Source organism: Choloepus didactylus, chromosome 13 (genome assembly GCF_015220235.1).
Source record: "Choloepus didactylus isolate mChoDid1 chromosome 13, mChoDid1.pri, whole genome shotgun sequence".
NCBI lineage: Eukaryota > Metazoa > Chordata > Mammalia > Pilosa > Megalonychidae > Choloepus > Choloepus didactylus.
In genome coordinates, this window is record NC_051319.1 from 16,046,402 (window position 1) to 16,061,094 (window position 14,693).

The window sequence follows — 14,693 nt, forward strand, 5'->3', positions numbered from 1 at the left end:
TGACACTGCTCTGAAACTACCTTCCTGAATGGTTCTGACTTGAAGAACCAAGTTAAAGTTTCATACATTCAGTAAATGCATAAATAAATAAAACCAAGAAGAATGGAGGACAAAAACTGAAATGGAATACAATATGATGCAAATACACATGACTGTATTTCAAATGAATAAGCTAAACCTGTTGAAGAGGGAGAGTGAAAGAACTAAGCCAAGCAACTTTTGAACACAGGCTAAAAACAAAAAGAAGTATCAACAAATACCAATCTCTAGTTAGAGAAAGTGTTTTTTTTGGAGTGGTCTGAATTAGCAATGTGGAAATTACTTTCAGGATTTACTTGGATTGAGTAAGTAATAACTTACTTATGAACTTATGAACAGAGGTTCAAGGAAGCTGGGACTTCTGATATACAGGAGATGTTTAGGTGGGAGGAACCAGGCTATAGAGAGGAATAGTTATCAAACTGGAAAAAATATAGGCTATTTCTGTGGCTAGCTCTTTTAGAGTTCACCCTTAGGTTTTCTGAAAACAAAAACCTGTTCCAGTTAGGTTGGTTTGTGACAAATATTTTTGATATCCAGTCAAAGAATGGGTAAGAAATGGTATTCACAATGCCAGCTGCCAGCTGTAAAATTCAATTACTGCTCAGTCAATGATGAAATCCATTGAGAAGTTTGATATGAACAAATCACTTCTTGATTTTGCTTCATAAATATAGGTCAATGTAAATGTGTATATAACTGAAAAGAAAAGCTTTAAAAAAGAATTGTTAGGGATGGCCTGGGTGTTTGGCTGCCTGAAACAGTATGGTAATGCAGAAAGAACAGAAATTTTGGAATTAAATATATCTAGGCTTTACTACTTTCTAGGTAAATGCCTTGATTAAATTTCATAACACTTTTGAACTGCTGTTTTCTCTTTGAAAATGGGAATTTCACATTGTTCCCCATCATCCTTAAGCAGCTGGTTTCACAGAACAGCAGAATGGCCTTTTGAAGACTTAATTATGGCATCAACTAGGTGGCAATAACTTGCAGGGCTGGGGCAATGTTCTCCAGAAGGCTGTATATGTTCTAAATCAGCATCCACTCTATGGTGCTGTTTCTCCCATAGCCAGAATTCACAGATCCAGGAATCAAGGAATGGAAATAGGAGTGGCACCACTCACTATTACTCCTAGTGAGCCACTAGAAAAAATTTTGTTTCCTGTCCCTGCAACCTTAAACTCTGCTGGTCTACAGGTCTTAGTTCAAAAAGAAGAATGCTTCCTCCAGGAGACACAACAAGATTCCATTGAACTGGAAGTCAACAAGATTCCATTGAACTGGAAGTTAAAAGACTGCCACCTGGCCACTTTGGGCTTCTCATGCCTCTGAAACAACAGGCAAAGAAAGGGATTACTGTACTGGCTGGGGTGATTGATCCTGAATATCAAGGGGAAATAGGACTGCAGCCTTTAAATGCATCTTTACAATGGAGGTAAAGAAGAGTTTGCCTGTCATAGGGAAGAATTCTTGGGTGTCTCTTAGTACTACCCTGCCCTGTGATTAAAGGCAATGGAAAACTGCAACAACCCAATCCAGGCAGGACTACTAATGGCCAAGAAAACTTCAGGAATGAAGGTTTGGGTCACCCCACCAGGCAAAGAACCACAGCCAGCTGAGGTGCTTGCTGAGGATAAAGGAAATACAGAATAGGTGGTGGAAGAAGGGAAGACGACACTTCTAAATAAGAGCTATGACCATGTGACCAGTTACAGAAATGGGACTGTAATGGTTATATTTCTTCCTATTTTGTTATGAATATGTTTGTATATATACCTAAAAAAAATCTCTGTTGTCTTCCCTACTTTATCCCCCGATCACATAACATAAATTATACTTTATGCCATAGTATTCAAATTACAGGATATCAAGTTCAAGAGCGATATTACTCAAGGACTTGCACCCTCTTCTGGGGAAAGAATTAGTGCATTTCCAGTTGTATGCAGGATAGCTGAGTACTGTTACATGAAAATATGACTGTTGTTGTTTTTATTTAGAGATTAAGTATGGTTTACAGAGATGTGTATGGATGCCAAATTGACAAGAGGTGGACTGTGAGGATTAAGTTCATGTGTCAACTTGGCTAGGTTATGATCAATTGTTTGGTCAAGCAAGCACTGGTATGATTGTTACTATGAGGATATTTCGTGAATTTAAATATCTGGAAGTTAATTGCATCTATGGCTGATTACAACTACAATCAACTAAAAGAGACTGCCTTCAACAATGAGAGAAATCTCATCCAATCAGCTAAAGGACTTAAAAGGAGAAGTGATGATTTCAGCAGTCAGAAGGCAGAATTTCCATCTCTACTTCAGCCAGCTAGATTCTCCTGGGGAATTCATCAAAAATCTTCATCTGAGTTCCCAGCTTATGGCTTGATCTATGGAATTTGGGCATGCCCATTCCTTTAGTCATGTGAGCCAATTCCTATAATAAACCTCATAATATTTACATTATGTGTGTGTGTGTATAAAACCTTAGCACCACTGACATTCTGGGTTAGATAATTCAATGCAGCATCTTTGGCCTCTACCTGCTAGATGACAGCAGCACTCCCAAGGTCATGAAAATAAAATAAAAAAAATTCCCACATATTGCTTGCTAAATATCTCAAAAATGCCCCTATTTGAGAACTTCTGTTCTATACAAACAAAGTATAGGCCCTAAAACATTTAATAGGAGAAACTAAAATGAGAAACTTAATTATCCTCAGACTGCTGAAGACCAGTGATGATGAGAGTGGAAGAGAGGGAAATATTTCATTTCATATAAGGAACATATTTTCTTTAATGTAAGGCCCCTATTGTCATGGAGTTTGGTGGTTAAGGGAATAGCTTTTAGAGTTTGACTGTCTCCATTTAAATACAGGATGGACAAGTTAACCTCTAAGCCTCAGCATTCTCATCTGGGAATAGTAAGAGTAACTGCATTATAATGACTGTTGTAAGAATTAAATGGTCTAACGTAAATAAAGTGCTCAGCACAGTGTTTGGTAATGTGACTCTGGTGAGCACTCAATAAATGTCATCCAATATTATCATCTAGGTCCTCTTTCCAATCTTGAGCCTTCAATTCTGTGATAGATTGAATTATACACCCCAAAAAACATGTTCCTTATCTTAATCTGGGTACCTATGGGCATGAACCCATTGTAAATAGGACCTTCTGAAGATGTTATTTTTAGTTAAGGTGTTGTAAACTGAGGATGGTGGGCCTTAATCTGGATTACTGGAGGCCTTTTAAGAAGAATCCAGAAAACAGAAGCCAGAAAGGAGAGGACATCATCATGTGATGGGAAGCAGAGATACAAACCAAGGATCCCCAAAAATTGCCAGCAGCCAGCATCAGAATGCTACAGTCTTCAGGGAGAAAGTAAGCCTTGCTGATAACCTGAATTTGAACAACTTCTGGCCTCAAAACAGTAAGCCAAGGAGGCGGGGCAAGATGGCAGACTGGTGAGCTGTATGTTTTAGTTACTCCTCCAGGAAAGTAGGTAGAAAGCCAGGAACTGCGTGGACTGGACACCACAGAGCAATCTGACTTTGGGCATACTTCATACAACACTCATGAAAACGTGGAACTGCTGAGATCAGCGAAATCTGTAAGTTTTTGCGGCCAGGGGACCCGCGCCCCTCCCTGCCAGGCTCAGTCCTGGGGGAGGAGGGGCTGTCAGCTCCGGGAAGGAGAAGGGAGAACTGCAGTGGCTGCCCTTATCGGAAACTCATTCTACTGATTCAAACTCCAACCATAGATAGACTGAGACCAGACACCAGAGAATCTGAGAGCAGCCAGCCCAGCAGAGAGGAGACAGGCAGAGAAAAAAAACAACACGAAAAACTCCAAAATAAAAGCTGAGGATTTTTGGAGTTCTGGTGAACATAGAAAGGGGAAGGGCCCTGAGGCGCATATGCAAATCCCGAAGAAAAGCTGATCTCTCTGCCCTGTGGACCTTTCCTTAATGGCCCTGGTTGCTTTGTCTCTTAGCATTTCAATAACCCATTAGATCTCTGAGGAGGGCCCGTTTTTTTTTTTTTTTTAATCCTTTTTTCTTTTTCTAAAACAATTACTCTAAGAAGCCCAATACAGAAAGCTTCAAAGACTTCCTATTTGGGCAGGTCAAGTCAAGAGCAGAACTAGGAGAGCTCTGAGACAAAACGCAATAATCCAGTGGCTGAGAAAATTCACTAAACACCACAACTTCCCAAGAAAAGGGGGGTGTCTGCTCACAGCCATCATCCTGGTGGACAGGAAACACTCCTGCCCATCGCCAGCCCCATAGCCCAGAACTGCCCCAGACAACCCAGTGTGACAGAAGTGCTTCAAATAACAGGCACACACCACAAAACTGGGCGTGGACATTAGCCTTCCCTGCAACCTCAGCTGATTGCCCCAGAGTTGGGAAGGTAGAGCAGTGTGAATTAACAAAGCCCCATTCAGCCATCATTTCAGCAGACTGGGAGCCTCCCTACACAGCCCAGCAGCCCACAACTGCCCTGGGGGGACGGCACTCACCTGTGACATAGCACAGTCATCCCTCAACAGAGGACCCGGGGTGCACGGCCTGGAAGAGGGGCCCACTTGCAAGTCTCAGGAGCCATACGCCAATACCAAGGACTTGTGGGTCAGTGGCAGAGACAAACTGTGGCAGGACTGAACTGAAGGATTAGACTATTGCAGCAGCTTTAAAACTCTAGGATCACCAGGGAGATTTGATTGTTAGAGCCACCCCCCCCCCTGACTGCCCAGAAACACGCCCCATATACAGGGCAGGCAACACCAACTACACACGCAAGCTTGGTACACCAATTGGACCCCACAAGACTCACTCCCCCACTCACCAAAAAGGCTAAGCAGGGGAGAACTGGCTTGTGGAGAACAAGTGGCTCGTGGATGCCACCTGCTGGTTAGTTAGAGAAAGTGTACTCCACGAAGCTGTAGATCTGATAAATTAGAGATAAGGACTTCAATTGGTCTACAAATCCTAAAAGAACCCTATCAAGTTCAGCAAATGCCACGAGGCCAAAAACAACAGAAAATTATAAAGCATATGAAAAAACCAGACGATATGGATAACCCAAGCCCAAGCACCCAAATCAAAAGACCAGAAGAGACACAGCACCTAGAGCAGCTACTCAAAGAACTAAAGATGAACAATGAGACCATAGTACGGGAGATAAAGGAAATCAAGAAGACCCTAGAAGAGCATAAAGAAGACATTGCAAGACTAAATAAAAAAATGGATGATCTTATGGAAATTAAAGAAACTGTTGACCAAATTAAAAAGATTCTGGACACTCATAGTACAAGACTAGAGGAAGTTGAACAACGAATCAGTGACCTGGAAGATGACAGAATGGAAAATGAAAGCATAAAAGAAAGAATGGGGAAAAAAATTGAAAAAATCGAAATGGACCTCAGGGATATGATAGATAATAGGAAACGTCCAAATATAAGACTCATTGGTGTCCCAGAAGGGGAAGAAAAGGGTAAAGGTCTAGGAAGAGTATTCAAAGAAATTGTTGGGGAAAACTTCCCAAATCTTCTAAACAACATAAATACACAAATCATAAATGCTCAGCGAACTCCAAATAGAATAAATCCAAATAAACCCACTCCAAGACATATACTGATCACACTATCAAACACAGAAGAGAAGGAGCAAGTTCTGAAAGCAGCAAGAGAAAAGCAATTCATCACATACAAAGGAAACAGCATAAGACTAAGTAGTGACTACTCAGCAGCCACCATGGAGGCAAGAAGGCAGTGGAACGCTATATTTAAAATTCTGAGTGAGAAAAATTTCCAGCCACGAATACTATATCCAGCAAAGCTCTCCTTCAAATTTGAGGGAGAGCTTACATTTTTCACAGACAAACAAATGCTGAGAGAATTTGCTAACAAGAGACCTGCCCTACTGGAGATACTAAAGGGAGCCCTACAGACAGAGAAACAAAGAAAGGACAGAGAGACTTGGAGAAAGGTTCAGTACTAAAGAGATTCGGTATGGGTACAATAAAGGATATTAATAGACAGAGGGGAAAAATATGACAAACATAAACCAAAGGATAAGATGGCTGATTCAAGAAATGCCTTCACGGTTATAACGTTGAATGTAAATGGATTAAACTCCCCAATTAAAAGATATAGATTCGCAGAATGGATCAAAAAAAATGAACCATCAATATGTTGCATACAAGAGACTCATCTTAGACACAGGGACACAAAGAAACTGAAAGGATGGAAAAAAATATTTCATGCAAGCTACAGCCAAAAGAAAGCAGGTGTAGCAATATTAATCTCAGATAAAATAGACTTCAAATGCAGGGATGTTTTGAGAGACAAAGAAGGCCACTACGTACTAATAAAAGGGGCAATTCAGCAAGAAGAAATAACAATCGTAAATGTCTATGCACCCAACCAGGGTGCCACAAAATACATGAGAGAAACACTGGCAAAACTAAAGGAAGCAATTGATGTTTCCACAATAATTGTGGGAGACTTCAACACATCACTCTCTCCTATAGATAGATCAACCAGACAGAAGACCAATAAGGAAATTGAAAACCCAAACAATCTGATAAATGAATTAGATTTAACAGACATATACAGGACATTACATCCCAAATCACCAGGATACACATACTTTTCTAGTGCTCATGGAACTTTCTCCAGAATAGATCATATGCTGGGACATAAAACAAGCCTCAATAAATTTAAAAAGATTGAAATTATTCAAAGCACATTCTCTGACCACAATGGAATACAACTAGAAGTCAATAACCATCAGAGACTTAGAAAATTCACAAATACCTGGAGGTTAAACAACACACTCCTAAACAATCAGTGGGTTAAAGAAGAAATAGTAAGAGAAATTGCTAAATATATAGAGACGAATGAAAATGAGAACACAACATACCAAAACCTATGGGATGCAGCAAAAGCAGTGCTAAGGGGGAAATTTATAGCACTAAACGCATATATTAAAAAGGAAGAAAGAGCCAAAATCAAAGAACTAACGGATCAACTGAAGAAGCTAGAAAATGAACAGCAAACCAATCCTAAACCAAGTAGAAGAAAAGAAATCACAAGGATTAAAGCAGAAATAAATGACATAGAGAACAAAAAAACAATAGAGAGGATAAATATCACCAAAAGTTGGTTCTTTGAGAAGATCAACAAGATTGACAAGCCCCTAGCTAGACTGACAAAATCAAAAAGAGAGAAGACCCATATAAACAAAATAATGAATGAAAAAGGTGACATAACTGCAGATCCTGAAGAAATTAAAAAAATTATAAGAGGATACTATGAACAACTGTATGGCAACAAACTGGATAATGTAGAGGAAATGGACAATTTCCTGGAAACATATGAACAATCTAGACTGACCAGAGAAGAAATAGAAGACCTCAACCAACCCATCACAAGCAAAAAGATCCAATCAGTCATCAAAAATCTTCCCACAAATAAATGCCCAGGGCCAGATGGCTTCACAGGGGAATTCTACCAAACTTTCCAGAAAGAACTGACACCAATCTTACTCAAACTCTTTCAAAACATTGAAGAAAATGGAACACTACCTAACTCATTTTATGAAGCTAACATCAATCTAATACCAAAACCAGGCAAAGATGTTACAAAAAAGGAAAACTACCGGCCAATCTCCCTAATGAATATAGATGCAAAAATCCTCAACAAAATACTTGCAAATCGAATCCAAAGACACATTAAAAAAATCATACACCATGACCAAGTGGGGTTTATTCCAGGCATGCAAGGATGGTTCAACATAAGAAAATCAATCAATGTATTACAACACATTAACAAGTCAAAAGGGAAAAATCAATTGATCATCTCAATAGATGCTGAAAAAGCATTTGACAAAATCCAACATCCCTTTTTGATAAAAACACTTCAAAAGGTAGGAATTGAAGGAAACTTCCTCAACATGATAAAGAGCATATATGAAAAACCCACAGCCAGCATAGTACTCAATGGAGAGAGACTCAAAGCCTTCCCTCTAAGATCAGGAACAAGACAAGGATGCCCGCTATCACCACTGTTACTCAACATCGTGCTGGAAGTGCTAGCCAGGGCAATCCGGCAAGACAAAGAAATAAAAGGCATCCAAATTGGAAAAGAAGAAGTAAAACTGTCATTGTTTGCAGATGATATGATCTTATATCTAGAAAACCCTGAGAAATCGACGATACAGCTACTAGAGCTAGTAAACAAATTTAGCAAAGTAGCGGGATACAAGGTTAATGCACATAAGTCAGTAATGTTTCTATATGCTAGAAATGAACAAACTGAAGAGACACTCAAGAAAAAGATACCATTTTCAATAGCAACTAAAAAAATCAAGTACCTAGGAATAAACTTAACCAAAGATGTAAAAGACCTATACAAAGAAAACTACATAACTCTACTAAAAGAAATAGAAGGGGACCTTAAAAGATGGAAAAATATTCCATGTTCATGGATAGGAAGGCTAAATGTCATTAAGATGTCAATTCTACCCAAACTCATCTACAGATTCAATGCAATCCCAATCAAAATTCCAACAACCTACTTTGCAGACTTGGAAAAGCTAGTTATCAAATTTATTTGGAAAGGGAAGATGCCTCGAATTGCTAAAGACACTCTAAAAAAGAAAAACGAAGTGGGAGGACTTACACTCCCTGACTTTGAAGCTTATTATAAAGCCACAGTTACCAAAACAGCATGGTACTGGCACAAAGATAGACATATAGATCAATGGAATCGAATTGAGAATTCGGAGATAGACCCTCAGATCTATGGCCGACTGATCTTTGATAAGGCCCCCAAAGTCACTGAACTGAGTCATAATGGTCTTTTCAACAAATGGGGCTGGGAGAGTTGGATATCCATATCCAAAAGAATGAAAGAGGACCCCTACCTCACCCCCTACACAAAAATTAACTCAAAATGGACCAAAGATCTCAATATAAAAGAAAGTAGCATAAAACTCCTAGAAGATAATGTAGGAAAACATCTTCAAGACCTTGTATTAGGCGGCCACTTCCTAGACTTTACACCCAAAGCACAAGCAACAAAAGAGAAAATAGATAAATGGGAACTCCTCAAGCTTAGAAGTTTCTGCACCTCAAAGGAATTTCTCAAAAAGGTAAAGAGGCAGCCAACTCAATGGGAAAAAATTTTTGGAAACCATGTATCTGACAAAAGACTGATATCTTGCATATATAAAGAAATCCTACAACTCAATGACAATAGTACAGTCGGCCCAATTATAAAATGGGCAAAAGATATGAAAAGACAGTTCTCTGAAGAGGAAATACAAATGGCCAAGAAACACATGAAAAAATGTTCAGCTTCACTAGCTATTAGAGAGATGCAAATTAAGACCACAATGAGATACCATCTAACACCGGTTAGAATGGCTGCCATTAAACAAACAGGAAACTACAAATGCTGGAGGGGATGTGGAGAAATTGGAACTCTTATTCACTGTTGGTGGGACTGTATAATGGTTCAGCCACTCTGGAAGTCAGTCTAGCAGCTCCTTAGAAAACTAGATATAGAGTTACCATTCGATCCAGCGATTGCACTTCTCGGTATATACCCGGAAGATCGGAAAGCAGTGACACGAACAGATATCTGCACGCCAATGTTCATAGCAACATTATTCACAATTGCCAAAAGATGGAAACAACCCAAATGTCCTTCAACAGATGAGTGGATAAATAAAATGTGGTATATACACACGATGGAATACTACGCGGCAGTAAGAAGGAACGATCTCGTGAAACATATGACAACATGGATGAACCTTGAAGACATAATGCTAAGCAAAATAAGCCAGGCACAAAAAGAGAAATATTATATGCTACCACTAATGTGAACTTTGGAAAATATAAAACAAATGGCTTATAATGTAGAATGTAGGGGAACTAGCAATAGAGAGCAATTAAGGAAGGGGGAACAATAATCCAAGAAGAACAGATAAGCTATTTAACGTTCTGGGGATGCCCAGGAATGACTATGGTCTGTTAATTTCTGATGGATATAGTAGGAGCAAGTTCACAGAAATGTTGCTGTATTAGGTAACTTTCTTGGGGTAAAGTAGGAACATGTTGGAAGTTAAGCAGTTATCTTAGGTTAGTTGTCTTTTTCTTACTCCCTTGTTATGGTCTCTTTAAAATGTTCTTTTATTGTATGTTTGTTTTCTTTTTAACTTTTTTTTCATACAGTTGATTTAAAAAAGAAGGGAAAGTTAAAAAAAAAAAAAAAAAAACAAGGAAAAAAAAAAGATGCAGTGCCCCCTTGAGGAGCCTGTGGAGAATGCAAGGGTATTCGCCTACCCCACCTCCATGGTTGCTAAGATGACCACACACATAGGGGACTGGTGGTTTCATGGGTTGAGCCCTCTACAACAGGTTTTACCCTTGGGAAGACGGTTGCTGCAAAGGAGAGGCTAGGCCTCCCTATGGTTGTGCCTAAGAGCCTCCTCCCGAATGCCTCTTTGTTGCTCAGATGTGGCCCTGTCTCTCTGGCTAAGCCAACTTGAAAGGTGAAATCACTGCCCTCCCCCCTACGTGGGATCAGACACCCAGGGGAGTGAATCTCCCTGGCAACGTGGAATATGACTCCTGGGGAGGAATGTAGACCTGGCATCGTGGGACGGAGAACATCTTCTTGACCAAAAGGGGGATGTGAAAGGAAATGAAATAAGCTTCAGTGGCAGAGAGAATCCAAAAGGAGCCGAGAGGTCACTCTGGTGGGCACTCTTACACACACTTTAGGCAACCCTTTTTAGGTTCTAAAGAATTGGGGTAGCTGGTGGTGGATACCTGAAACTATCAAACTACAACCCAGAACCCATGAATCTCGAAGACAGTTGTATAAAAATGTAGCGTATGAGGGGTGACAAGGGGATTGGGAAAGCCATAAGGACCACACTCCACTTTGTCTAGTTTATGGATGGATGAGTAGAAAAATAGGGGAAGGAAACAAACAGACAAAGGTACCCAGTGTTCTTTTTTACTTCAATTGCTCTTTTTCACTCTAATTATTATTCTTGTTATTCTTGTGTGTGTGCTAATGAAGGTGTCAGGGATTGATTTGGGTGGTGAATGTACAACTATGTAATGGTACTGTGAACAATCGAAAGTACGATTTGTTTTGTATGACTGCGTGCTATATGAATATATCTCAATAAAATGAAGATTAAAAAAAAAAAAAAAAAAAAAAAAAGACATAATGCTGAGCAAAATAAGCCAGGCACAAAAAGAGAGATATTGTATGTTACCACTAATGTGAATTCTGTGAAAAATGTACAATGTTTTATACTGTAGAATGTACGGGACCTAGAGATACCAATTAGTGGAGGGGGAATGATAATCTAACAAGAACAGATAAACTATGGAGGGTAATCTCAATGTTATGGGAATGCTCAGGAATGATTATGGTTTGTAAACTTTCTTGGATATAGTAAGATCATGTTGGAAGCAATAGAGTTATTTTAGGTTTTTTTTTCTTTTATTCCTTTGTTTTCTTAGGGGTTGTTAATTTTCTTGGGGTATGGTAGGAACATGTTGTAAGCAATGTAGTTATTTCAGATTATTTGTTTTTCTTACTCCTCTGTTTGGACATGGTTTATTAATTTTCTTGGGGTATGGTAGGAACATATTGGAAGCAAAGTAGTTATTTTAGGTTATTTGTTTTCCTTAATCCATTGCTTTGTTTGAAATGTTGTGGGGTTTTTTTGGTTGTTGTTTGCCTGTTTGTTTTTAATTTTTTGATAAACAAAGTTAAAAAATTGAAAAAAAATCAGTAGAAAAATGGGAGTAAAAACTAAATGACAAATAGGGTGGGATGGGGGGATGGTTTGGGTATTCTCTTTTCACTTTTATTTTTTATTCTTATTCTGATTCTTTCTGATGTAAGGAAAATGTTCAGAAATAGATTGTGGTGATGAATGCATAACTATATGATCATAGTGTGAACAGTTGATTGTATACCATGGATGACTGTATGGTTTGTGAATATATTTCAATAAAACTGAATTAAAAAAAAAAAAAAAAAACAAAAAAACCAGTAAGCCAATAAATTCCCATTGTTAAAGTCAACCCATTTGTGAAAGGAACTCTGGAAAACTAAGACAAGCTCCTACTTATACTCCTTCTTCCAAATTCCTCCTCTACACATGCACTTATTTCTATTCCAAACTAACCCTCTTTATTGAGGCAGCTGGCCACATAAGTGTAAGAAAAGTGCATGCACTGGTAAGAGAAGACTTTGGTAATGGATTTCAAAAAACCTTCCCTAACCAGGCCAACTACAACCGACACAAGATGCGGGTAAATCAGAATCAGGAAACATACTATTTATGCAGAAAAAAAGGTAGTAAAATTAATCAGAAAATTAATTATTATTTTCTTTCTGAAGAAAGAAAAGAGTGTTAACTTGTGCTCCTTCTATTAGGGCACAATTATTGCAGTAACAAATACATTAGTTCAGCAAATAAAAAAAAGTGAGAGTTCCTAAATTGAATGAAATCCATTCAAGAATTTTTCTTTAAATTCAGGATATTTTATATGTTAAAAGTAGAAATTTTCATAGTAATTTACTAACAGCAATTTACAAATGATCATCTATGATGATTATAAGCTACCTAGATGAAGTTATCAAATAATTTTTGAAGAATCAAAGATTAGGCATGAATCAGAAGTCCTGGAAAAGAAAAATGACAGAGAATCCATAAAATGGAGTTTAGGGAAAAAATGTCATTAAAATTTAAAGACTGAGTGGTGCGTCTCTATGCAAAAATGAATAAAAATTTTATTATAGCTCACCTGTAGCTTCTGAGTCAAAGAGTCCCTTTGTTCTTGTAGTTCTCTGGCATTATCAATTTCTTGTTTTAATCCTTCTATTTCCTAGAAAAGGTAGAACAATATCTTTATAATGACATTTAAATTATATCAAGGAAAGAAAAGGAAGACCTTATTTTTCCCTGAAATTACTGTCACAGTCCTAAGAAAAAAAGATGATTTTAAAAGCATCCATTTATACTAACTCTTCATAAGTATGTTGTCTAATTCAGTATAATCTTAAGCAACAAGTAACAAGTCTAACTTGGTGGTTCAGTGACTTCACTGCTTAGAAAAACAATCTGAACTCAGTGACATTTTAAGACTGCTTCAATCTTTGTGGATATAGCTTTTTCCTGGCATATTAAATCCTTTGAATGAAAACCATAGAAAGCAGCAGGTTGTAAAATTCATTTAACCTTCAATGGCTTTCTGTTGATCACAGGAATGCAACTCTCATATAAAAGACAGAATACAGTGTCTTGGTCTGATTGCCTCATCATAGTTCATAACAGAAACAATGTCAGGAAAAATATGAACACGCTTTAATAACACACAGAAAAAATATCATCCTTAAAAAAACAATACAGCCTTACTTTATTCTGTAAGTACCTTTAAATTTGAGACAGACTCTACTATTTTATACTCATACATTGGCTAGATTACAGATGAGTGAAAAGCAGCAAATACCTCTTCCTTCACTTTCAGTGTCTCTTCCAGTTCTTGTATTGTCTGATTTAATTCTGTCTTATGGGTATGCACAGCATTTGCTTGGCTACTAACACATTCAAGCTCAGTCACCTAAAATTAAATGAAAAACACAGGTTAAATTAATGACAGTTTCAAAGGAATGCTTGCTAAAGATATAATAAACCCTGTTACGTGGATAATTTATGATAGCAACATATGAAAATTAAACCAATATATGAAAATTAAATTTGAGAAATATGAAGATATTGAGATTCTTTAACGATAAGAATTTAGGACAAAGGAAAAAAACCAAAGGAAATAATTATTTACATTTAGGAAAGCTTACATTAAGCAATCAATGACAGTGGAAAGAATCCCTTTAAAGAAAGTCATCTTTGAAAATTCCCTCTGAGAACATATTTAAAACCAGATACTGTATAGCCATCTGTCCTCCATCTGTAGCCTTCAAATTAAATATGAGCTCTGAAAACTGGCCCTGAAAAATAATTTTTTTCAAATATATTTCCAAAACATGAGAGAATGTGGAAGAAAAGATATGCTTAAAATATAACTTGAATCATTCTATGCTGGAATGACTTCACATCAATAGTATAATGGTGAAAGATAACAGTTTTTTAGTCAATAGGAAATTATTGAGGGCCCAAAGAGCACTTGAAATTTTCTGAGAGAACAGAGCATTGTCCCTAAAAGTTGTAGCATATAAAAAGAGAATATAGACAGAAGTCAACTAAAAGTTGTAGCATATAAAAAGAGAATATAGACAGAAGTCAACATAAACACACACACACACATAGCCGCACACAGCCTTTGCACACATCAGATTTTGAATCAATTTTGGTTGACTAGAATAAATACTAAGATATTAAGGAAACAATAGACCTCTTTCCCTGTCATTTTCCAAATGTCTAATTACCCTTCACATTCTGTCTCTGCCTCTCACATTAATTTCTTTCTTTGTATTCCTATACCAACAGCCTCGCAAGGACCCTTATCACCAAGGCCTGAACAAAAGCAATGGCCTCCCAGTGGACTTCATTATAACTTTTGCCTAATTTTATCTATTTGCAAACTGATAACAGATTCATC

At 37.7% G+C, this 14,693-nt stretch overlaps 1 protein-coding gene across 1 annotated transcript in view; it reads right to left on the reverse strand.

Annotated features, from left to right (window-relative positions):
* The window catches only part of HOMER1 (homer scaffold protein 1), a 155,159-nt gene that overhangs the window by 19,537 nt on the left and 120,929 nt on the right, over positions 1-14,693 (reverse strand). Inside the window, exons 7-8 of the mRNA XM_037801413.1 lie at positions 13,587-13,697; positions 12,882-12,962 (exon numbers count right to left, since the gene is read on the reverse strand). Coding sequence (XP_037657341.1) covers positions 12,882-12,962; positions 13,587-13,697 — 192 coding nt within the window. The remainder of the gene's footprint in view (positions 1-12,881; positions 12,963-13,586; positions 13,698-14,693) is intronic.